Genomic DNA, 26220 nt, shown 5'->3' on the forward strand with positions numbered 1-26220 from the left:
TTCATTACTAACCATTAACCATTAAGGACTAATTAATATGAGCTGAGCAGTGAGAAGCACTATATGGAAAATGGCTCAAGGATTTTTTAACATCACCAGTCTGATAGCTTCCACAGGCTGACTATAGGCTTAACACACACATACTCTCTCACACACACACACACACGCACAGCTGAAATAAGACAAATTTTCCATTTCTCTATGTGGATGGAATCCCCCATCAGCTACCGCCTCAATGCAATGGAATGAATGCTTGAATAAGGTAGGGGTCTTATTTCACATTGGTGACAACTAACCTCTCCACCCACAAAAAAAGAACAAAGTTGTGTCCACTTTTCACCTACTGACACTTTTATGGTCCAGCTACGACGCAGGCCTTCATAGCTCCAGCGCGTTACAGAAAGGACGCAGAAGAGCGTTTAATTGAGTAATACATGTGGGTATTCTAAGACTGCATGCATGCAAGAGCGTGCACATACAAACATGCAAACTCTGCACAGCTGTTCACTAAACTGCCTTCATACTTTTCCTCCTTACTCCTACGCTCATATCCCCCATGCTCAGCTGAGTCACACTCTCTGCCTTCCTTGAACTCTCTTACACACACACACACCCACGCACACACACACCCACGCACACACCTACACACACACACACGCACACGCATACACACACACACACGCACGCACACGCATACACATACATGCACACAGCAAGGTTAACCCAAAAGCCAAAGCAGGCAGAGGAAATGAAAAGGCACTAACAGGTGGTCTTGGTCTCCATGCACTGCATTAAACAGTTCAGAAGTGAAATGTAAAAAAAGAAAATAGTGTCCGCTAACAAAAAACTTGCGTCCATAACAATTTAGCATTATATATTAATCCCACATCATAATCCCCTAAAAAAATGAATTGTGGTGAAGTGCCAACATTTTTTTCAACAGTGAATCTTAAAAAATAATAATTAGCTATTTAATTTAACTTATTGTAGACAATTACTTTGGTAAACAGAGCTGAACCAAGGTAAAGATGGCAAGGCTTTTATTGCAGAAAAGGCCTACAGGCTCATAGATCTTCCGCCATGCTTCCATCTATAGTCTTATGTTTTTGTTGTTTGTTTTTTTTAAATCAGATTCTACAATGATTTTTTATGGCACAACCAGAGTGTTTGTTGCAGTTAGGCTAATCTGACCAAAGCACTGGGTTTTGATTAAAGACTCGTTTACATTTAGGTTTATGCACAGCAAAGGCTTCCTACTGATGCGGCTCTTTAACAATCCCTCTTGTGCATTTTGCCAAGAAGACCATAGAGTATTACATATGCAGTATGTGAATTGTAATCTGAAGAACAGCACTTAATTTATGATTAAGCAAGTTTTTGTGCAAAATATGTTTAATTTAGCTCTACAACATGACCTTAATGCCAGACTATCAATAGATGCAAAGCAAAGAGTCTATCAAACATTAATGGCAAAGGCTCAGAGACGTTCTCACCTGATTTCCGTTTTCCAGATCCTCCACAGTCTCTGAAAAAGAAACAACACCAGAGTACCATGATCAGAGGGAGTGGACATTGATCGAACTGGATCAATCTGGTAACCGGTTACATCTGAACCTCTTAATGCAGACCATCCGAGTGCAGTTGGCACACAACTATCAGCCAAGCCCTCATGGAGAATGCATGCAGAACTTGACCCACGACCAAAGGGAGGGAGTCCGGGTGGGACAGAAATGGGTGAGTCGTACAGTAATGATCCCAAAAACGGAGCCAAAGCAAAACTTCAGCCAGCATACCGTGTGTAAATGAATTATATCGGCTCTAATATTAGATGCCAGCGCCATGCAGCTGCCTAGTTTTAACAGAACGGCATTTATTGACCGGATAACAGTGTCATATCTCCCTGTGAAGTCCCATTCATGCTCTGATGTGAAAGGCTTCTTTCTTGAGTTCAGACTGTGGCTAAACTCAGATCATTAGTGTGAGAGAACCTGTTCTGTTCTTTAACCTACTACAGTCAAAGGAGCAAATTTCCACTCACTATGCTTATTCTAAATATCAGTGTGTGACTAGAAATAGCAAATGCATTGACAGAAAAGTCTCTATTAGATTTTTTTAAGTAAATATTTTAAACCTTGATTGGTTAAATACAGTTCTGTACTTAATAATTCTTAAGTTTCTTTCTAAATGTTGCACCCGTTAAATCAAATATGGAAAGTGTATTTTCTTGCTTTGCTTGTGCATTAGCTTATTCAGAAGAGATCATTTTTGATGTCTGTCATTTATTCTCCAGCTGTACCAGAGGAGTTATACAGCAATTATTTTGCAATTACTAAAATTAGTCAGAAACACAAAATGACTACATGACAAATGCATAAATTAGTTCCTCATTAAGGTGCTGTCCACTCAGTTTGAGTGATCGCTCCTCATCCCCTAAACTGCATAAACACAAATGGGGGTGGATCATGAGGTGGGAACAGGTAAATATTTCAAACCACAAGATCATTTTCAGAAGTTTAGGATGACTGCACTTCCTCATTTAGTGAACTGGGCAGCAGAGAGGAGAGTGATGAGAAGCTGAGGTTTGACACAGATGGAAACAGACACCTGGCTCTCTGGAGAGGCCAGCAGCAGGACCGGAGCCAAGGCCAGTCAAGGATATGAGCACATGGTTGGATAAAACTTGTCTAACATTTGCCAGCATAGTGGCACGCTTATCATCTTCAGTTAACAAAGAAACTTTACTAATGCCAGATGATGATACTACACTTCTGATGTGGCTTAAAAAATCTATCTGTAGGGTTTTTATATATTTTTATATAGAGATGGGTCATATAAAGACCCATCTCTAACACTGATAAATTGGCTGGTCACTAGCCTCCGACCAGGGACATGGTGATCAGAAATGATATGCTTGTACTTCTCCAATCTTGTAAACACACTAGACTAAGGACTAACAAGCTGCAATAACAGTCTTCTAAATGGAGTTGCTGCTGACTCAAAGTTTGCCTTTCAGATTAAAACAGTTTGATCACTGTAAAGTTTTGAAAACGTTTTAGAGGATAATTTGCAAATCTGAACAAATAAGTAAAGGGGGGGGGGGGGGTTATTCAAGCTATAAAATAAATTTTACTTTATACAATTTTTCCCAGACTTCACTGTTTTCAGATCTGTGAGTAAATTTGATACTTCTACAATAGATACACAAATTAAACACTTGTGTAAACAAAATATCAGGAACAAGATTCATGAAGAGAATGTAGAAAAAGAAAACAGTGCAACTTCAAACTCAAATGTGCAATGTTTGTTTCAAACAAAATCCAGAAACTTAATACAAAACAAAATATGCAAATATTGTTCAGATTTAAATGATGCGCCTTATATAATACTATTCATGCCACTCAATAACACTGTGGCTGCACTGCCACGCAGTTGTAATTTTTACATGGAGGAAGGAAATCAGAAATGCATTGTGTGTTTTTTGGGTGGAGGTAAAACTGAGGCTTTGGAGGAAAAAAGCTGAGGATGAAGTAAATGCCTGACCTGTTCTGCTTACGTCTGACCCTCAGCACAAGCTCAGAGGTGGAGTTAAATATTCCTCCCAGGAGGAGACTGAGCACACAACTCAGGCTCTGTGCATTTTCTTCCTAATTCTAACCGTTAGGACTTAGGAGAAAAGTTTCTTTGAACTCTTTAAGACTTTGTGCCCGTTTTGAGCGCAAACCAGCACAGCAGAGACTTGTTTCCACTGTGTATATGTCAGTATCTAAGTCCAAACCCTTCTTGCGTATTGAGAAACCTTATGTTTGTACAAGCCTGCAGCTAACTCTTCATAGGTGGCCCTGCTAGAAAGGAATGTGTGAGATGTTAGCCCTCCTCTCATATTTTTATTTTTTTACAGCAACTATGTATCTGTCCAGCTACATGACAATGATACAGAGACGCCCAGGCGTGACCTCAGATTTGCCTCTGCAGGAGTAACCTCTAATCTCTGTGGCCAACAGGTCGACATCATTGAACTGCAAATCACGATGATAAAGCAGAGCAACTATGTGCACAGAGAGAACGTGCGATGGAGGGGTTTTGTGTGAGGAGGTAATGGCACTGCTACAAAAACACACACACAATCCCAGTAAACTCAGGAATAAGTTGCCAACAGTTGAAGCAAATCTTGGCCATGGGCAGACACTGATGTCAGCGCTGAAACATCGCTGCCAAATTAAGCTAGGAGTTGCAAATGAAAAGACTAAAACGTCACTCAAGTTTTACTTGAACAAACAAACGTCCTGAGTTTTACAATTATTTTAGTTGTTTTTTATGTGGGGGGGCTAATTTATCATTCGGTTCAGTTACTAGGGAAGTGCAAATAATCTAAGGAATTAGATTATATGTGTGCTAAAAAGTCTGGCCTTGCATGAAACGTTTTGATTGGATGAGGAATATTAAACCAGACAGAACTGTTGCAAAACAAAATAAATGCTTAAGCTGAGTTATTTGTACATAATCTGAAAAGAAATATATGGTTAATATCATAGTAAAATAGTTCACTAAAAATGCATGCAGAGCTTAGTTGCATACTAAGATTGTTACAAGTTAAAATATAGACCAATTTGGCATTTTATCTTTTAACCTTTAAATACCAAGTCCTAAATATTTGAAGGACCTTGTGGTCATTTCCCGGAACATTGACCTAGGCACTGGAGACAGCCTCTACCATTTGCTTCATACATTGGATCTAAAGCGTTTACACGGCCCGGTTAAAATGCCATGTGTCTGTGATGTAAAAACCATGAGGCCAATATAATTGTCTCGAACCTTTTCACACTTTTAATATGTCATACAGGCTGTGAGGGAGAATCACTCAGTTTGACCCATCATTCAGTTATTTTTATTTATTCATCTTACAATTTCCCTGCAAACACATTCAAATATTAAATAAATGCCACTATTAAATATTTTTAAATAATCTGGTATTATTATGCTAATTTAGCTGCAGAGTCATTTTCACCAACAACTCTTCGTAAGACTTAAAGCAACAGAACTCCATCCACAATCGCCTTTTATACTGTTATAGACTATTTATCAATAACAAAATAAAATTTGGAAGCTGAGATCAGACTGTCATATCAAAGCATATTTTGGCAAAGTTAAAATGTAATAATTTATTTCTTTTTTTTGTCCCCCTTATTAGTAATGTTACCATAGATTTGATAAAAAATGCCAGGTGTGCTTCATACCACAATAAGTATGCTATATTTATTTCAGTTAATGCCAAGATTACTCTTGCTTTTCTTGCTTGTTCAGCTGCTCCCTCTGGTGTTAGATGGGTATCAAAACAACTTCTCATGAATTATGTGTGTTTGTCCATTGAACATTAGGTGGCAGAATCCAACAAGAATAGCACACATGTACTGAAGCTGGTGGGTTTATTTGCCTATGAATTGTGAATCCAATACACTAATAGGATTAAAGTCAACATGATTTTTATGACTTGTTTTGACAGTGTTAACCCTGCAAGGTGCAACTGGAAAAACTAGCTGTTATCTGACATTTTCACTGATTTGTAAAGCATGCTTATAAATCACTATGTTGAATTGCACCTTACAGGGGGCATGCCCGCAGAATCACAAACAGATTTTTATATGTCATTCTTATGAGTAGTCATTTTACGTGGTAGAGCTCCAGCATGAGTAATTGGAGTGTATGGGTGGTATGACTTTTGCGCCTCTCAGCTTAAGGTGGGCTGGACTGTCTCAGAGACTGCAGGAGGCTCCCACTTTGAAGTGGGATTAACATGCATGGCTAGTCGAGGTTAGAGGTCGTGGGCCTGGTTGTGGCTGAGAAGTCTCATTTTCAGTCAATACAATCCCTAATACATGTCCTAAATTCATCTGAAGTTAAGTTTGAAAGACAAACCCATGCACAAAAGAACAGAAATCCTGCAGTCAGTCTGTACTGTAATTGCTCCCACTCTTTGACTTTGAACTAAGCATGACTAACAACCTGACTGAGGCCTTTATCTGCCCTGAGACCTGAGTTGGCTGAATCGTATGACACCGCTGATCTCTCTTCATTTGTTCTGGTATCATATGTCACCCCCGTGACATCATTATTAATAAAACACGGTGACTCTGGACCAGAATCAATCCATCATTTCATACAAAATGAAGCCGGAGGATCAAAATGGGGTCAACGCAAATAAAAAACATTCCCGGCTGCAGAACCAGACGAACACACTCAGACATGATATTTACAGCCCAACAGACAATGCTTGGTCTCTTAAAGTGCTTTGCAAAACCATTCACTTGTTCAAACTTCAATGAATTTTAGACGTAAATCTGAAGTAGAACAAAAATGGTACAGGATTTCAATTGTTCTTAGAAAAAAAACGTGTTATCCATCATTGTCCTCAGCAAGAAGATAAACCTCTGCTAAAAGTTTGCTGCCTCTAAAAGGTTTCCTTGCAGTATTGCGCTGTATTAAGCCCTGACCAGATTCATTGTCCCTGATGCAAAATAATGTCCCCACAGCATGACACTGCCACCAGAAGGTTTCACCTTTGAGATGATGCGTTTAGGTTTAAGTACTGTGGCAACCTAACGCCACACATTATCGACCACACTTACAGGCCTGAGATAAAATTTCCCACAGCTGGACTCTACTAATAAAGTGATTTCTAAAGTTGTTGGATGTTCTGAATTTTATTTAGGAAATCTTGCAGTCAAAGTACTTTGAAATGTGTCAAAGTAAAAAGAGGCGGAATACATATCCACACTACACTTCAAAGAAAATTGTAAAGCGTGCATCATTTTCCTGTCCAGCTCACATGTCCTTTACTTTGTGTTGGTCTGTCACATAAAATACAATTGAAAATGCAGTCACAGTTTGCGTTTGTAATAAAAACACCAGGTGAAAAGGTTCAAGAGTGAATGAATTCTTTTGAGATGGAGGTTATGGTAAAAAAAAAAAGCTGTTATTTTTTGTTTTTATGTATTTCCAGTGACTCACTCTGTGGGAGGGTTGAGGTCCTCTGGTCGGGTTTCAAAGAACTTAAGGACCTCCTCGCTTTCCGAAATGGAAGAAGGAAGTTTCATCAAAGCCTGTGGGTAAACATAGCATCCGTGTGTATTTAATTATGAGTAGTCATCCATGTGCATTCATGACTTGTGACATTTCTGGTGAAGCTGCTCAACCGAAACTGAAGTAAGCTAGTATCTGCAAACTGAGACAGATGAAAAGACCAGACGGAAATGCAGATGGTATGGAACGGATGGAAAAAAGACAGCTTTGGCTCAAGACAGGAGGCAAAGACCAAATGACGCAAACATCTCAGTTTGACCGAGTTTCAGTCAAAGCTTGTTAACCAACTTGATGGTTTTACAATAACTTTCAAAAAGTCGTAAAAGCTGACACTTTTGGCAACCCTCCTGCCCTGCATTCTTATTGATGAACAGCTATAAGAGGAACCGGTCTGAGCTGATTATTGTACTTTTCTCCACAACTGCTGATTTATTCCTCCTAACCCCGTGCATGCCCCAGTTTTCCATGTTTCTTTCATAGGAGTCCTACTAACACTGCTGACAGGATACGACCACTGCAGATAGAGAAGCTGCTTTCCTGTTCAGGCTGGTGGCGGGGGAGATAAAAAAAAAAAGACAAGCTGAGGCCTGCACTGAAGATACGTTGGCAAGCGTTTGCGTGTTTCCCAAACGCTGTTTGGTGTGTGCAGTAAGCAAATTAAAGAAATAAAATGTTTTATGCGATTCTTACTTTGCAGTAGTTATCCAGATGCTTCAGCCTTTTGACAGCTACATCTCTAATGTGACTGCGACGAAACAAGACTTTACCTGAACAAAAACAGAGCAAAAGTTGTGAGATTTCAAAACAAAAAATGAGGTATACATTTTATCAGTGAAAACAGAGCCCCCCTCTTTGCTACACTCATCCGGGGGCTGATGACCTCCAGCAGAATCTAAAAGATAAATTTGACCAAACAGTTCCCTTGCAGAAACACAGCTCAGGCCATGTTGTTCCTCCAGTGTGACCAAAACAACACGGACCAAGCCTGAGCTGCGAGACTTATCTAACAAAGGATCTCTTCACGACTCTCCTCCGCTCCGGCCCACAACAACTTTATCAGATTAGACAAATCCTTCTCTGCTAACCTCCTACTGACATGGCCAGCCACAAATTGATTTGGCCTGGCTACAGCATGGTAGTTGATAAAACAACGCAGTGTGGTGGGCACAGCTGAGGGCCAACAAACAGCCGTTCTGAATGGAAATAGTCAGAATTTGATAAATGATGTAGATTTGTTTAACTGATAGTGACAGTTTTCAAGAATGTTTTGTGTTGACGTTGATGATTATGGTTTACACTATATAAAAACAAATGATCCAGATGATCTGAAAATCACAATGTTGTATAAGAAGAATAAAAAAGAAGCTTTATTGTTTATTGTAATAACTCCCATGCCCTATTTATAGCCTATAAGCCACTGTGCCAGCTTATGACGGAAACAAAACGGCACTAAGACGAGCACACACCTTTGATGAAGGATGCCTGGACTGCTGCCAAAGATCTCAGAAAACTTCTCTCTTTTCAAAAAGTATGTTTTTAAAATGTAAAATGATAAAGCTAAAAAAATAAAAAAAATAAAATTACAACTGAATTTATCACTAGTTGCCTTTAGTAAACCGTTTAGACTACGGTTTACTTAAAAGTTTGCACACTACACTTGACTCCATGTGCATGAAATCACTGAATCAATGGTACTGACTTGATGAGCCTGTTGCTCCGCTGAGGTGTGAAAGAGATCCAATTAATTCAACAGGGTGTGTATATGGTTGGTCATTAATTGCCTTGGTTTATTGCGTGCAACATTTATTACCTGGTAAAAAAGGAATGATTCTCTTCTTGGGATCCTTCTGCCCTGCCTCAATCGGGAATTTGTCAAGGATTCGCATCTGCAAGAGTACAATCACGTCTGTGGTTACAAAAATGTTTCACACTCTCATAAAACCAGCCAAACCAGCTATTGAATTAACTAGCTTCACTTCACTTTTACATGGTAAGGTTAATTTGCCCTTGTTGACTAGGGAAAAAGGTACTAAAGATAGAAAACTGGGCTTTTATACAACAGACAGACATAAAGTGTAAACAGCTTACACATAAGAAGCAAACAACAAAAATATTAAATTGTAATTGACAAAAAATGTCAGCAAAACAGACTGGTGCAGTTGTTTCTGTTCTCAGACGGGATTTTGAATGCTAATACCAGATTAGGGACAAAGTTGGAAGCTTGTGCATATCCTTAGGTCAGGAATAAACACATGCAGTGCTGTGAAAAGCAATTGTCTCTTAAATTTTGTTGTTCTGTGTTTACTTCTGTCAAACTTTTCATATTACCTAACAAATTTGGATGTCAAAATGCTTTCAAAGGCAAAAACCACTTCTGACCAAAAAAAACACAAAAACCAATCTTATGGCATGTTGATGATACCCGGGACTTTGGGGAAAATATTCGATGGGCCTTTTTTGGGATGTGCGTCCTGTGATAAGACTAACACACAATTTCCAAAACAGACCATCATAACCAACAGTTAAATAAGATGGTGAAGGTGTTACAGTGTAGATCTGCTTTTGCTGCTTCAGGGCCTAGATTGCCGTAATTCATGGACCCATGAATTCTGATTTGTGACAGGAAATCCAAAAGGAGAATGTCCAGGCATCTGTTTATGACCTTGGACTGTAGACTTGGATTATATGGCAGGAAAGTTTTTCAAAGTGAAATCCAGGAGATGTATGCAAGGAGGAAAATTCTCTTATCATTTTTTTTTTTTCCACAACACAGAGAATGCGTATCTACCCCCCCAACCTTTGTGCGGTGGATGCACATGTTCTGCTGAGTGCAGGAAACAGCAGAGAAGTGTTTCTAGTTTTCTGGCAACAAACTTTAATAATTTCATAAATACACATGAGAGACCATCTGTAGTAACAGTAGACCTGAAATCCAGATGTAGTCCTGGCTAAGACGTCTTTGCCTTGCCCTGTTCCAGATGTGCTCCCTCTAACAGCACAGAGTGTGGGTGTCATACTGAATCACACTGAGTTCCAAGGAGGAGGAGACCTTAAGACTAGTTTCACTATAAACTGATTCAAAAAAGAACCAGGTGGACAAACAGAATCCAGTTGGCCGGTAAAGTTGGACCCAGCCTGTCTGGGTCTGTAGGAGTTGTTTGTAAGACTTTTCCTCAAAGGGGTGGTTTGGTTTCCCATGTTGCGGTTCTTTGTTTCCCTGGTCAACTCCACTGTCTTTGCTAAATGTCAAAATTACTTGCAGGGCACAGCATTTCCTCCTCTGAACCGTGCAGCTAGGAGGCTTTGGGTTGTGTAAAAAATGATAGTCATCACTTTGTTTAGGGTAAAGCAGAGGGCAAGGCATAAAGAAAAGCATTGGTTAACCACACATGCGGACAAGCTACCAAGACTGAATCTTTTTGCTCCAAGAACTAAGAAGGGCAAAAGCTGACAAATGCATAAAAAACCCACCCTGTCTTTCTGTAATATACAAGATAAATAACAGAGTTTTACAGAAAGGGTTCAAACTTCATGTTATAACAGTATATTGGCAACTTCATTGTTTTTTTCTCAACAGGAAAGTTGCACACTCAGCTTCACACTTGAATGTAGCTAAACACCCGCGTAAGTCAGGAAAGTTCACATGATGTGTTCCTGTTCAGAAATGAGGATGAAATCATCCTCGACAGTCTCCTGAGCCCACAGATTTTATGATTTAACGTCAACAACTTAGAATGACAACATTACATAGCTTACATTTTATTTATTATTCATTTTGGGAATACACGACCACAGGCAGTGGCTCTGAAAAGTCTTCAGTTTTCCTGTTAAAATGTCCTCTTATTTCCCGAAGGCAGTCAAAATTGAGATATGGAGCAAAATTTTCCAAGAGTAATTCTTAAAGATTTGCTTGTTTTTTTTGTTAGTTTTCTTTATTGAAATCTTCAGGTTATATGTCACAATTAAGGTCTCATTTTTTTCCATCACTAAAAATCTGGCTTTTCAAAAGAGGTTGGCACACTTATATGGTCCACTGTGTGTCATAAAATATGTGTGTATTAACTGGCAATGTCTCCCCAATGAAAATGTCTATGCTTAACAGGTGCAAAATATGACACCTCTTAGGCTGCTCCCTTAAAAACGGGGTGAGTTCTCCTGAAAGTGGCAGCGCATAATTACTACACAAAATTCCAGAAACAGGAGAAAGCAAAGCAGGTTGTCTGAAATAATAACTGTTGACATGTTAAGCAGTTTTACTAAGCTGTGAGAACGAGAGCAGCTGAAACAAAGAGAGACTGAAAACTTCAGCAGACAAAGAAGTGCTCTGAGAGGAATCTGGGACAGGGGGAGTACGGAGGAATGCTACAGTGGGAAAACGATCCAATTCCATCTCTGGGTTGTTATTTGGCACCTACTTGATAGTTGTTTTCTTCAGAAAGGACAGTCGTAAAAGAGTTTTGTTTTTTTTGTTTTTGTTTTTTTTTAAACTCTCAGATTTGCTTTGAGAGAATAAAATTTTTAATGGAAGAAAAACTCTACCGTGTCACACAAATCATTCTACTCATATGTTTAGCAGCTTTACCTCTGCTGGAGTCAATTCAATTCAAATATCCTTTATCCCAAAGGGAAATTAAATGTTATGTGGAAATATCTTCAAAGTGTCACTGAGAATGGTGGTGGAAAGGATCTTCGGCAGCAGTCAGGCTTGCTAAAGACTTTTGCTGTGTGACACAGTTTTATAATTGTCATGATAAGCCAACAGCTCAATATCCAGTAACATGGACAAGACTGTCAGCTATTGGCAAGAACTGCTAATCTACATTACTTGCTTTTGCTGCCCCAATTTAAACCTCTGTCTGGTCGTACGGTTAGAAGACGGACAGAATGATATTGGAATCGGGGTTGTGATCCTCGCCCGTTATGATTGATGAAGAGTCTATTTGAACTTCAACCTTGTATCTCCCTGCTCTTTGGTCCTGCTCCACATTCATGAAGCCTCCTTTCCAACTCTCCTGGGATTTGGAGTCATAGTTTGGTACTATCTGAGCTTATGCTAATCAGGTACTCCCAATTGTAAAAACAAAACAAAAAAAAGCACTGGTAATTTTTACGCTTACGCTTCACAGCAACTGTCAGAAAGAAAAAAGGTAAGAGCAAAAATCTTGATGATTGCACAGCATCCAAAGCAGAAAGAATAATTGTCCAAATGCGCAAGGCTTCAGTCAAAACAATGACGAACAAAAGTCTACAAAAAGAATAAATCAGACCCGATGTAACAGAGAAACTGCCACTTGCTGCCACCATGAGCGGGTTTCAAGACAACATCATGTAAACTTGCAACAGCAACAGCAAGTTCACATCATGTACCTGTACATTTCATCTTAATACAGATGACAATTTTTGGGCCCAGAAATGCAAACATTGTTTTACTTGTGGACCTAACTTAGACCAGTCACATAAAGTCAAATATTAAATCAACAATTCCAGACTTAAACATTTCCTTTCAAAAAAGAAATAAAGGTCAATGCATTGTTTTTAATTTTTTGTAATGGTTTCTTGACTAGTCTTCATCAAGAAGAAAAATTTTAAATAAAATAGATACAAAAATAGATGCAGCAGTGGTTAATCCACAATGTTACTGTCAAAAACGTCCCTTATCAAAACCATAAAAGTCTTTACGTCAGACTATATAATGTTTTAAAATCATCCTACTGGTTAATAGGCACAGGAAGACTTACATGAATGCCAGAATCTCTCTTCAAGTTTAAACTGTGTAGACCACATCAGCTTATTACACACAAGTCTCCTCAGTTTTTCTAGGACAAGGACTAAAGATGAAGAGTTAATATTCACTATGTATGCTCCTCAGCTCTGGAACCAACTCCATGAAAACCTGAGATGTGCAGAAATTGCTGGTTGCTTTAATGGCAACATTACTGTTGCAGTCTTCCCTTTAAATGCAATAGCTTTGACAGCAAGAGTAGAATTTATTTCTTAATAATTTGTAGACATATATTTGATTTGATTAAATATTTTATGACTTCTTTCTGTTCCTTCTTTTTATGTGAAACCATAATTTTGCTGTAATCATTTTGATGTACATATTTTCTGTTTTCCTTAAGTGCACTTTCTTGTGTTTTGAAAGATGAAACACAAACATACTTCCATTGCCTTTATGTAAATAACTTTTTTTTTTTTAAACCTAAGTTGTTAGTAGGATGCAGGTCAGACAAATCGCAACGCAGACAGAATAAAGCTGATCCTGTTCCAATTTCTTCTAAAAATAATGACGACTAAGGGTTTTTAGAAAAGGTCTCTGTCCAAAAGGAAACCAGGCCAGCATGCACACTCCCCATGTGGAAAGCCCTCAAGCTTGACGAACTGACCAGTTCAGTCCCGCTTACGTCAAACTTGCAGGTCATAAAACATTTCCTTTGCACATGCAAAAGATTATTTGTTGCATTTTGGACAACACTGCAAAAAAGGATTAATGAGCAACTGGATGTCTTGTCAGACGGAAATATCCTGTTCTTCCGATTGATTATAGTTTACTACCAGCTGGGTGTCTTGTTTGCATTTTCTCTGCAGAAAATTACAGTTTGTTTGTTTTTTTGACTATGTCAGTCATTTTGTAATGACAGCCACTTATTTGTTGTTCTTCGACAGACGAACACACCTACACCAGGAAACCACAGACGTGACTAATGATTACGCAGACAGGAGGGATCCTCTGTTGTAGTCTCACCGAGCAGCTGAATTTTCCAGACTATTGCTAAGGGACCGGAGAACAAAAGGTTTCCTGCGAGCCCATCGGAGTCACGGCGCTCTGGAATTCAGTCTGGAAGAAGGGGTTATCAGACAGAAGCCAGAGACATGCAGGAATGATGTGTTTTTCTAGATTTAAACCTCTCTTACATTTAAACTTCAATGTAGACCTCATTGAAGTTTAAATGCATCATCTTTCCAACAAACAAGCTGTATCATGCGTTAACTTAAGCATTTCAGATATTACAGCTCTGGAGGACTTTTGCTTGACTTTTTGTGGAGACTTTGTCGTGTTATGCATTCTGACAGAGGTCGTGCTTTTTCCTCCATCTGCTGTCTGGATTTCCCGCCTTTTCTTGGTTCTAAGCAGTCATCCTAAAATAGGTCTGTCACAAAAGCAAAGCATCTGCATCAGCTGAGCAGAAAGCAGGGGCCTTAAGGTCACACAGACTTTATTGAGTATAATTAGCAACACCAGATGAGGCAACCCTAAACAAAAAATATGAAACCTTGAGAAGTATTATATGAAAATGAGAATTAAAGCTGTGAAATACTTTTTTTTTTTTTTTTTTTGCAAGCGTGACTTACCTGCAGGTCAAAAAACTTGCTATATCTTCGGTAGATGACATGGGAACTGGAGTCAGAGTAAGTTACTTTGATAAGATAGACCTGCAGAAGACAGAGTAGACAAAAAAGCTTGGTTAGGAACACTTCACAAAGGACACAAGGCACAACTTTATTCCCCCTGACTTAACTTCAAAGGTTCTTAGAGAAACAAATTAAATCTCTCTTTTTTTAATCACACTTCAAAAAGCTACAAGGGAATCAACAAGTAAACAACAGATTTCAAGTATTAACTCAGTGCTGAGAATGGGGGATTTATAACTGTTTACAATATACCTAAATAGCTGGCTTTATAATGGCCACTGTTAAAGATCATTCCCATTGTATCAAAAGCTTCTAAAAACAGTGACTGTGTCCACAAATAAGTGACTAATAAAATCAACTACAGCTTATGCTGTAGCTTATGCTAAAAGAACCTGATGTGTGATAACAGAAAGTAAAGTTGGCTACTTAACTGATTAAAGTCTTAGTAAAAAAGTGTAAAACAGTGAAGAAATATGACTAGTCATCTCAAACATGGATGCTGCTGTGGAAGTGGGGAATGTGGAGATAATGTTAGAAACTAATGCATTAAACGAAGTAAATCTCAATCCAAAAAAAATACAAAATCAGAGTCAATATCATGCCATCTTAAAATTATGCCACATGTAAAATCTCTACCGGTTACATCCGCCACTTATCACGTATTACTTGTCAGACAAGTTGGCAAACAGGTACCAAGCAGCAGAAAGCGTAAAAACACCGCAGCGGCATGATCAGAGGAGATCAAGATGTAAATGATAGATTTGTGGGCCTCCTTGTTTGTGCTGCATGTCAGTGATCTGCACAATGTATTTTGGGAAATTTCCCTCGAGCAATAGTGTTGAAAGGTTCCGTGTTTCAAAGTACCTGAAACCTTTAAATATGGTGACATGAACTGGCCAGGCTTCAGTACTAATGGATGAATAGTTTAGGGAAGTTGTGATGAAATATTAAGACACTATTATGAAACTAAAAAAGGCGAATTGTGAATTCTTTTACTTCATAGTACATTATGTGAATGTCCAAATATAAAATACTCTGTGTAATAGTGATATGCTTTATGCATTAAAAAAAGGTTTTATTTTTTAAAAAAAACTTTTTAATCTCTTTATGTATATTGGTTATTAATACAGATTATTAACCCTCACCGGGTCCATTTGGGTAGAAAAAATTTTTCCCGGTGAGATATTGCATCTTTTTGCAATATCTTTGTAATGAAAAGTTTTCATCACTTCATATTCCAGATATTCCTCAAGAAACATGTTATTGATATCCATCCATTTTCTTACACCCTTGTCTCTTAGTGGGGTCGGGAGGGTTGCTGGTGCCTATCTTTAGCCGACGTTCCGGGCGAGAGGCGGGTTTCACCCTGGACAGGTCGCCAGTCTGTCGCAGGGCAACACAGAGACACACAGGACAAATAACCATGCACACACACATCTAGGTAGAATTTGGAGAGGCCAATTAACCTGACAGTCATGTTTTTGGACTGTGGGAGGAAACCGGAGTACCCGGAGAAAACCCATGAATGCACAGGGAGAACATGCAGACTCCAAGCAGAAAGACCCGGGCCGGGAATCGAACCCAGAACCTTCTTGCTGCAAGGCTACCAACTTCTTGCTACCAACTGCGCCACTGTGCAGCCCTGTTATTGATAACATGCAATTCAAATTTTTTATTTACCGTTTACACATTTTAAGAAATAGCATGTTTTATATCACTACCCCATTCTTCCGTGAGTGGGTCCAAAATGACCCGCATTCATTTTCTATGGAATTTAATGGGAATCTTTGTTTCTTACCAACTGTGACTGTCAGGAAAAAAAATTTTTGTGAACCACACACTGAGTCCTACGTCTGACTGCTAAATAATATTTTACAAAGCAAGAACTTTTACATATAATTATTATCTTTATTTTTACCTCACAAATGTGTGTGTGTGTGTGCGTGCGTGCGTGCGTGCGTGCGTGCGTGCGTGCGTGTGTGTGCCGTGATAGTATTATTGGCACAAATTAACCTATTAACTATGTGTGGTAAACCTATTAACCACATTTCCTCATACCTTTCAGGAACTTGATGATCTCTGTCTGTTTGCCAAGTCTGCATGATAGATTTGGTAACTTTGCTCTTTTCAAAGCCAATCTCATTTAACAGAACATTTATTTTAATAATTCAATTCAAAAGCTGAAAATTGTTTTCCTAGGAACAAGTTTTTAGGAGTTTTTAGCAGCAAACCATAATTGTCAACTGTAATAAAAATGAGCATGTTTTACTTTTTCAATGACATTCCTGAAATGAATACATTTTTCAATGATATTTCAACTTGATCAGATGTCCAGTATTACATGATTTCTTACCAACTGTGACTGTCAGGAAAACATTTTTTTGTGAACCACACACTGAATCCTAAGTCTGACTGCTAAATAATAATATTTTACAAAGCAAGAACTTTTACATATAATTATCTTTATTTTTACCTCACAAATGTGTGTGCATGCGTGCGTGTCGATCATCAGTGCCGTGATAGTGTTATTGGCACAAATTAACCTATTAACCATGTGTGGTTAACCTATTAACCACATTTCTTCATACCTCTCAGAAACTTGATGGTCTCTGTCTGTTTGCCAAGTCTGCATGATAGATTTGGTAACTTTGTTCTTTTCAAAGCCAATCTCATTTAGCAGAACATTTATTTCAATAATTCAATTCAAAAGCTGAAAATTGTTTTTCTAGAAACAAGTTTTTAGGAGTTTTTAGCAGCAAACCATAATTGTCAACTGTAATAAGAATGAGCAGGTTTTACTTTTTCAATGACATTCCTGAAATGAATACATTTTTCAATTATATTTCAACTTGATAAGATGTCCAGTATTACATGATTAACTTAGCAAAATATCAAAGTTGGGTTGTATATTAACTGGATAAACCACTAGACCAACAGAGGGGCTTAATATTAAATACAAAAAGCATAACATGACAATAAAAAACATTTTTTCAACCTTTGCCTCACGGCTTTATCTCCCCTAGCAATGCACATAGGATCAATGAAATACTCTACTTACAGTCATAGTGTTTCAGAAGCAGTGGTGGGAAGTAACGAAGTACAAATACTTCGTTACTGTACTTAAGTACAATTTTAGTGTATCTGTACTTTACTTAAGTAGATTTAATAATGGATACTTTCTACTTTTACTCCACTACATTTTACAGTAAGTATCTGTACTTTCTACTTCACTACATTTCTACAAAAGTGTTGCATTACTCGTTACATCCCCCTGTCCTACTCTTGAACTTTCTCCTCCAGCCCACTCCTTCTCTTCCTTCCAGCTCCCAACAACATCAAAAATTACAACCCTTATACACAAATCCAAGTCGTCCACCTGTCTGCTTGACCCTCTTCCCACAGTCCTGGTTAAAGCCTGTGCCCCATCCATACTCCCTCTTATCTCTGCCATTATTCACTCCTCTCTCTCCACTGGAACAGTTCCTGCATCATTTAAAATTGCTGCCATAACCCCTATCTTAAAAAAACCTGGTGCTGATCACCATAATCTGAATAATTTCCGTCCTATCTCCAACTTGCCTTTCATCTCCAAAATTCTTGAGAAGATAGTAGCATCCCAACTTCACACTTATTTATCCAACAATAACCTGTATGAACTGTTTCAGTCTGGTTTTCGTCTCCTCCACAGTACAGAAACAGCTCTCATAAAAATCACTAATGACCTCCTTATGGCAGCTGACTCCGGCTGCTGTCCATTCTCATCCTACTTGATTTGAGTGCAGCGTTTGACACTATCTGCCATACCACCCTACTCAACAGACTTTCCTCTATTGGTATCACACAGACACCTCTAAACTGGTTTAAATCATATCTTTCTGGCCACACTCAGTTCATTCGGATCAAAACCTTCTCTTCCCAGCCTTCCCCTGTCACATCAGGAGTTCCACAGGGATCTGTCTTAGGGCCCCTCCTCTTCATTATTTATCTCCTTTCCCTGGGCAATATTTTTCGTAAGCATGACGTTGATTTCCACTGTTATGCAGATGACACCCAGTTCTATGTTTCCAGTAAGCCCGCCTCCAACCTCCCACCGTCTTCTCTTACTGACTGCTTGACTGAAATAAAATCCTGGTTCTCCTCAAATCTGCTTAAGCTTAACAGTGATAAAACAGAGGTTCTTCTCATTGGTACTAAATCTACTCTGGCCAAAATCAAAAGCTTCAGTCTTGTAATTGATAACTGTCCCGTTTATCCCTCCCCTCAGGTAAAGAGTCTGGGTGTCATCCTTGACAGAACCCTGTCTTTCCAGTCTCACATTAATAACATTACCCGCTCGGCTTATTTTCACCTACGCAACATCAATCGCCTTCGCCCCTCCCTTACTCCCCATTCCACTGCCATTCTTGTTCACTGTCTTGTGACATCACGCCTTGACTATTGCAACTCCCTTCTGTTTGGTCTCACCCAGAAATCTCTTCATAAGCTCCAATTGGTCCAGAATTCAGCTGCCCATATCATTACCAAAACCCCATCCATGCACCACATCACTCCTGTCCTGCAAAGACTCCATTGGCTGCCCACCAAGTTCCGCATAGAATACAAAATTCTTCTGTACACTTTCAAGGCCCTTTACAATCTCTCCCCACCATATCTTTCAAATCTTATTCATATTGCCATTCTCTCTCGCTCCCTCAGATCATCCTCCTCTATCCATTTCACTGTCCCCTCTGCCCGTTTCACCACCATGGGGAGCAGAGCTTTCAGTCGCTTTGCTTCCCAACTATGGAACTCATTACCACCATACCTTAGAAACATAAGGCCATTATCAAATTTTAAAACCGAACTCAAAACACACCTTTTTAGATCTGCCTTTTCCACATGACACAATTGGTTTGCCTGATTTTACAAAGATTTTATATAGATACATTGTTTTGTTTTATTTATTTCTATCTATTTTTAATTGTTATATTTTATTTGTTTCTGTCACTACTTTTTACTCTTGTACGGTGTCCTTGATTGCCAGAAAGGCGCCTTTGAAATAAAATTTATTATTATTATTATTATTATTATTATTATTATTATTATTATTATTAAAACGTGAAGTTCAGGGACTTAAGGTGGCGCCGTAAAAGCCAAGCAATAACGTGACTTACGTGTCTGTTGTCGCCCATCGCCTCCACTTTTACTCGCACGCGGCTCTGAGACATGCGCAGTGGTTCCTCTGAGCGGGAGGCGATGTCTGTCTAATCGTCAGTAATATAATAGCGCTGCATAAATTGATATGGCGACATGTGAAATCAGCAGCGCTTCGCTTTCACAGACGGTGGGGACTTCGTCCAACTTTTAGCGTCACTTGGAAGGAAAGCTTAAAGAAAGGTTAGCTCCGTGGACGTGTTGCTAGCAAAGCTAGCTGTACAGAGACATGTTGCATCTGCGATGAAAAAAAGTTTGTCACTCAGGCGCTGAATTATTGTGTGGTGTTGTTGACTGAGGTGTTGTTGACTGAGGTGTTGTTGACTGAGGTGTCAACAACACCTGAGGTGTCAACAACACCTCAGTCAACAACACCACACAATAATTCAGTAGTATGATATTCAGGGACGATCTGATTTTTCTGGGCGGATCTTTTCTGATTAAATTTATTTCAGCTCTAAGTATTTAATATCTAGGTTTTTTATGGGAATGTGGATCTTTCAGATCAATTTGAGAAGCAATTTTGATAGGTAAAACTTAATTTTTTGTGTCAAGTAGCGCGGGTTGCTGGTCTTGACTTGGTCTTGCGTAGGTGGTCTTGACTACAACTGCTACGTGGCCCCTCGGTTGCCTGTCCTCCCCCACCCACCTTCTTTCCATCCCCTTTCTGTTGGATTTCTATAAAAATAAATGCCACTACTGGCAAAAAAAGTGAAGTTCATGTTATGTTAGGACAGGAGACAAGATGTTTCCATCCCTGAAATTATGATGCATAGAATCACATATCTAAATCTAAACTATGTTACAGAGTAAACACAATAAAAACATGCTTCATGAGGCATTGTTCATTAAAATGGCACATTTCTAATGTATTAAAATTAAATACGATCGGTTCACTTAATGATATTAGCAATTAATCCATTCAGCAAGTACTTTTACTTTTAATACTTAAGTATTTTTAAAACCCAGTACTTTTTTATTTTTACTTAAGTACAAATGTTAATGTGGTAGTTTTACTTTTACTTGAGTACATTTTTGTCTGTGTATTTGTACTTTTACTTAAGTAAATTTTTTGAGTACTTTCTCCACCACTGTTCAGAAGTTAGCTCTTTTACATGTGGCCTCAAGCTGTTGTGCATCAAGTTGGAAATGCAGTTTTTGTTCTGTAAACATTTTATCACGCAAGGACTGAGACCAAAGTAAGTTTTCTATTAGAACTCTATTGAGAGACAAGCAGCCTGGCCGAATAGTGGGAGGATGACTGAAGCTACATCAAGACAAAACCTTAAAATCTCAAATGTGCTTTGTTTGATTAATTTGGATCAAAACAAAAGCTGTTTGCAAAGTGTGGCTGAAACAGGGAAGAGTTATTTCTTTCTGCTGAACTAAACCTAAACGTTTGTAAATAAGATTTCTACGTACATCGCCACTGCCATTTTGCATCTCCTGTGCCACATGTTCCTGGAAGGAAGTGACAATTTACCAGTGGAGACAAAAACAAAGAGCTCCTTCTTTCCTCTGTCAAACCGGACATGCATTTCCAAATGCTTAGCTCATATATGATGAGATGTTTTTGTCTTTGCCCTCCTCCTTCTTCAAGGGGATTTCCCAGTCAAACCTTCCATCCGGCTTTATCCCCCCTGAGAGCAAGTCTCTGCCCTATGTTTAGCAGCCTAGGGGAGGAATTCTCAGCAGGAGATGGATGATGGGATTGATTTAAACTCTCAGGTTAATCACTTCAATTGGACCTGACGGACACATTGATTTTTCAAATCCCAACGGAGACATTCTCGGGGTTCACTGTGTTGAACTACTTTAAGCAGTAACATAACAACAGTAGACTGTAACTATTTAGCTTTAACAGACAGAAATACAAGCTATTTCAGTATCATTTTTTCTAGAACACTAAAACTGTTTCCATATCTTTATAAACACTCAACATATTTAGTTAGAAAACGACACAGATTACAGGAAAAAACTAAATTTAAAACCTGACCTCAATGTCAGACCCTGCAGGTGGTGGTACCACTTGGTAGAGGCTTTATATAGTTTGAGCTTCTTGATTCAGCCCCAAGAAGCTAAGTCTTGACCACCAGGTGCACCACACACACGCACACACACATTTTGTAGAGTCTAAACCCAACTTAAATTTTTGAATCAGCCTTTGTCTAATCTCTTCCCTGAAGCCAATTTACCATGGGAGACCCCATCCAGAGGTTGAAGCCCCCAGGCAACATCACCACCAGGATAACAAGACTTCATACAAAATCATCTCTGAGCTTTAAGAATGGTCCATCCATCCTTTGTCTTCTTTTTTTAATTTACTAAACTGATGGATTTAAAAAAATAAATAAAACACACACAAAAATCAATCCTAAAACAAGATCTTACATGGAAAAGGTTACATTATATTTTACTATCCTGTTAGTGGGTACAAACGTGATCTGTGGAATTTTTTGTAACGTAAGATCATCATGGGATTACTGAGTTCGACATTCTCATTGAATTCTTGAGCTATGAGGTTAACTGTAAACTATTTGATTTGTAAAGCCAAATGAGAACACAAACAACACAAACAACTACAATGCAGACACTTCTATTGTAAGAGGACAAAACAGAAAGTAATTAGGAACTTATTCAGCGTCCTACCATTGTAATTAACTTATGCATCAGTTTTCAAACTTGGTTGAAGCAGAACTTTATGCTATGAATGGCCTTACCCATCATAGACACTTGAATCATACTTGTATGCTAAGATGATCACTTATGATAGTGAAATGATGGGATGTGTCATTGTTTTTACACTTCTCATCATTTGACCCCATCATTCCTGCTCTACCAGTTTAATGATATGTTGGCAGGAGATGAACTATTATAAGAACTTGTCAGTGCCACAAGCAGGTTTTGTGAGAATCTTCAAACTGTGGCTGAAACAGGGAAGAGTTATTTCTTTCTGCTTTATGGGATAAAGTCGTCATTTCATCAGGCACTCACCATCTACCAACATGGTCAGGTAATTATAGCGAAATCTGTTTCCACATTTATGGGCTGTGCTTAGTTTTTGTGTTAGTTTGAATGTTTTGTAAAGTATTCATAACTGGATACGCGTCCTCTTTGAGGTTAGAAGTTCAGATCAGGAGGCAAGTCTCATATTTCTAGTCATGTTTTCTCTTCTCTTTATAGGTTTTTATTTTTCTTCTCCATCTTTAATTAAAACTATGTTTGAAAGTAAAAAACAGTTATTGATTTCATCTTTAGATGAAAATAAAAAGGCAAAAAACCTTTTTGAAATGTTGACTTGGTATTCATTATGAAATAAGTTATTTGATCCTAAATGTCATCACGACATTACTTTCTGACAAAACTAAAAACGTAAAGTATGACTATAAAACTGTATAAAAGATCTGTATTTTAATAGTTTTTTTCACCTGCAAAAGCAGAACAGTTGGTTTTCACCTACTCTCTTAATGAGAGCACAATCTGCAAACCTTACTTTAAGCCTTTTGTTGTTTGTTAGCCTTAATCCTAACAAAATCCAGAATTATTCTGTTTTCTTAGCATTAAGACCACAAAAATGTAATCCAGTGACATTATAGAGATCTTCCTATTCACTTAGCAATGCAGCCTGTCTTAAAACTTACATCTTGCTTATAATCATATCATATCATAGTCTCTGTGCTTCCATTTGAACTGAGTCGTTGCTGAGTCATGTTGTCCTTTCTCCTTAGACTGTGAAATGAGCAAATCATTACAACTATGATACATTAATCTTCCCTTAAGATTTTTTAAATGGGCTGGGGTTTGTTTATACATGTGTTTAGAGGTGTGTGTGTGTTGATTTACGTATTACTTGCTCTTTATTTTTGTGCTTTAAGTCATTAGAAGTACAGTCAGTAGCCAAACTTTTCTTCAAATCTAGTCAATAGGCTAAAAGTCACCCAAACCTTTTTTACAAGCATATTAATGTAAATTCCCATTGCACGGATCGCTTATTGGTTTAAAGTGACAGTGTTAGGTCGACTGTGTACAAAGCATCTATTAGGAGAGAATCTGTTCCTAAATCCCACTATAAAACAAGGCAGAAGAAACAATGTAATGGAAGTACTTACACAGGATGTAGACAAGTTGTCATTCTAAGCTGTATTTCTTTATGTTTCTTTGACTTCAGCATTTTCAGACTGATTGACGCCTGTGCCATAACTTTATTATTGCTGGGGACCCTTCTGGTACTTCTTTATTTCAATGAGCCACAAAACATCTCAACACCTCAATCACGAACACGATCAGCATACGACCAGCACAACCAAGACCAGAGACCTGCATATTTAAAAGAAGATCGCAACGCCTCACACAAAACGTCCCCATCGTCAAATTGGCAATTGGAAAGGGTGTCACAAAACCTAACACTAAGATGTGAACGAAACACAATGTTTGAAAACGTCTCTGGCTTTGATTCCTTTTCCCCTATGATTCAAGACTTTCTTTACTATCGTCACTGTCGTAGTTTCCCCATAATTCTGGACCTTCCTGACAAATGTGGAGGAGATGATGAGCCTGAAGACATCTTTCTTTTGCTCGTTATTAAAAGTTCCCCAAAGAACTATGAGCGGAGAGAGGTCCTGCGCAAGACCTGGGCTGCAGAGAGGTCATATAAGGGAAAGGTGATTCGAAGAATCTTTATTGTGGGAACTGACGGTTCAGGTTTCGAGAAGGAGAAATTGAACAAACTTGTCATGTGGGAGCACCAACATTACAATGACATCCTGCAATGGGATTTTAAGGAATCCTTTTTCAACCTCACTTTGAAGCAGATACTCTTCCTTGAGTGGATGGACAGACGTTGTCCACAGGCTCGATTTCTACTGAATGGTGATGATGATGTTTTTGCTCACACTGACAACATGGTGGAATACCTTCAAAGTCTTAAAGACAATAATGGACATAAGCACCTTTTTACTGGCGATCTGTTGAAAGGAGGGATTCCTAAAAGAAACCCACAGAGTAAGTACTTTGTTCCGTCACAGGTGTACGAAAAAACGGTTTATCCACACTACTGTGGAGGTGGGGGATACCTTCTGTCAGGCTATACAGCTTTGGTCATTTACAAAATATCTGCGATGGTCCAAATTCTTCCTATTGATGATGTTTACATGGGAATGTGTTTGGCTGCACTGAAACTTAAACCTGCCTCTCACATTGGTGTGAAAACACTACAATGGCACATTCCCTCCAGACAAGTTGATAAATATGACCCCTGTTACCTCAAGGATTTAATTTTGCTTCACAAATTCTCGCCCAGTGATCTATATTTCTTGTGGCAAGAAGTACGCAACCCAAAACTCCCATGTAGTGATAAAACATGAAAAACAGTTGAGCCGAAATAAACTCAAATGAACCGTCTGAACAAGACCTGGGTCAAAAAAATTATTTAAGTAACTGGTTAGTTAGGCAGGTAGTAACACATTATAGCCCGTTATTTTTGACCATAGTGATAGAGTTAGATACTTGCAGTAGTTATTTAGTAAGTAAGCTAGCTGCCGATACTAATAAACTTATTTTTGCAGCTATACCATATCACTTGTTGGGCAGGGATTTTAATGCTTTTATACTAGATTTGATTAGTAAATTACAGAAAAAAAACACAGTAAAAAATAACAACACTCAAACACTGAAATCTAAACATATGCCATGTGAACTTGTGTTTAAATGAGCATCAGATTTCTGAATGCAAGTGAACACAACATAATAATCTGTGAGCTATGCTGTAGGTTTTTTTTAGTAATATCAATATGTAACTTAATAAAACTGCTATGCAATGTTGTTTATGAAATTCTCTAATTTTTTTATTATTGTTTCACCTCTTTCCCTCCTGTTGGAATGTTACAATAATTAGTCAATGTAACTCATAGTCTAATTGTAAAAGAAATGTTACCTGTTAATTCTCATGGAACCTGTTTTTATGGGGGTTAGGGTTACATGTGTTGAGATAATAAATGTTTCTGGTAAATTTAATTTGGCATTTAAGTATTTTTTTGAAATCAAATGAAAGATATTAAATGTTCTTTACTACTATAACTTCTACCAATTCCTTCTGAAGTCACATAAGTTAATGAATAAAGTGCACCTGTGTATGATTTAATATTAGTTTAGCTATCAGGTCTCAAGAGTTTTTCACTGAATTAAAAACATCATGATGATCAAGGATAACTTGATCCTTGATCTAGGATAACTTTGTTAAGAGGTTTAAAGCAGGTTTAGGTTATAAAACAATATTCCAAGCTTCAAATACTTGATGGACCACAGTTCAATCTCACGAACTGGAGAAAAAACTGAGAAGAACAACTGCAAATCTACAAAGACAACTGATAGGCTGGGCAAGGAGAGCACCATTAAAGTATCTGCAAAACACAATGTGACAGGAGGATGACATAACATCAGTACAAATGATAGCACAACTATGAGCTTTCTGAGGTGTATGAGTATACATTATAGTAAATTATTGACTGAACAAAAATTTCAACTGCTTTTGAAAGTTGC

The 26220-nt window shown here is 38.3% G+C and overlaps 2 protein-coding genes and 1 long non-coding RNA gene across 6 annotated transcripts in view; 2 read left to right on the forward strand and 1 right to left on the reverse strand.

The window, feature by feature from the left end:
* Nucleotides 1–26220, reverse strand: part of LOC103476782 (SH3 and PX domain-containing protein 2A-like) — a 65493-nt gene that overhangs the window by 38073 nt on the left and 1200 nt on the right. For 2 of the 4 annotated variants that reach the window (XM_081616104.1, XM_081616105.1), the window contains exons 2-6: nt 14431–14511; nt 8888–8963; nt 7768–7844; nt 7006–7097; nt 1494–1525 (exon numbers count right to left, since the gene is read on the reverse strand). In XM_081616104.1, the coding sequence (XP_081472230.1) occupies nt 1494–1525; nt 7006–7097; nt 7768–7844; nt 8888–8963; nt 14431–14511 (358 nt within the window). Of the gene's footprint in view, nt 1–1493; nt 1526–1614; nt 1700–7005; nt 7098–7767; nt 7845–8887; nt 8964–13822; nt 13936–14430; nt 14512–26220 lie in introns of those variants that run through there. The other 2 variants (XM_008429357.2, XM_008429358.3) reach the window with 2 other exon arrangements.
* LOC103476781 (uncharacterized) lies at nt 4001–13840 on the forward strand. The gene is made up of 3 exons (XR_535550.3): nt 4001–4092; nt 6998–7099; nt 13744–13840. It is a non-coding gene; the product is annotated as an uncharacterized LOC103476781 (long non-coding RNA).
* On the forward strand, nt 22490–25695 carry LOC103476783 (N-acetyllactosaminide beta-1,3-N-acetylglucosaminyltransferase 3-like). The gene is made up of 2 exons (XM_081616106.1): nt 22490–22696; nt 23852–25695. The coding sequence occupies exons 1-2, from the start codon at nt 22689–22691 to the stop codon at nt 25044–25046; spliced, it is 1203 nt and encodes a 400-aa protein (XP_081472232.1). The 5' UTR covers nt 22490–22688; the 3' UTR covers nt 25047–25695.

The sequence above is a fragment of the Poecilia reticulata genome, chromosome 15 (genome assembly GCF_904066995.2).
Source record: "Poecilia reticulata chromosome 15, P_reticulata-male-v2, whole genome shotgun sequence".
NCBI lineage: Eukaryota > Metazoa > Chordata > Actinopteri > Cyprinodontiformes > Poeciliidae > Poecilia > Poecilia reticulata.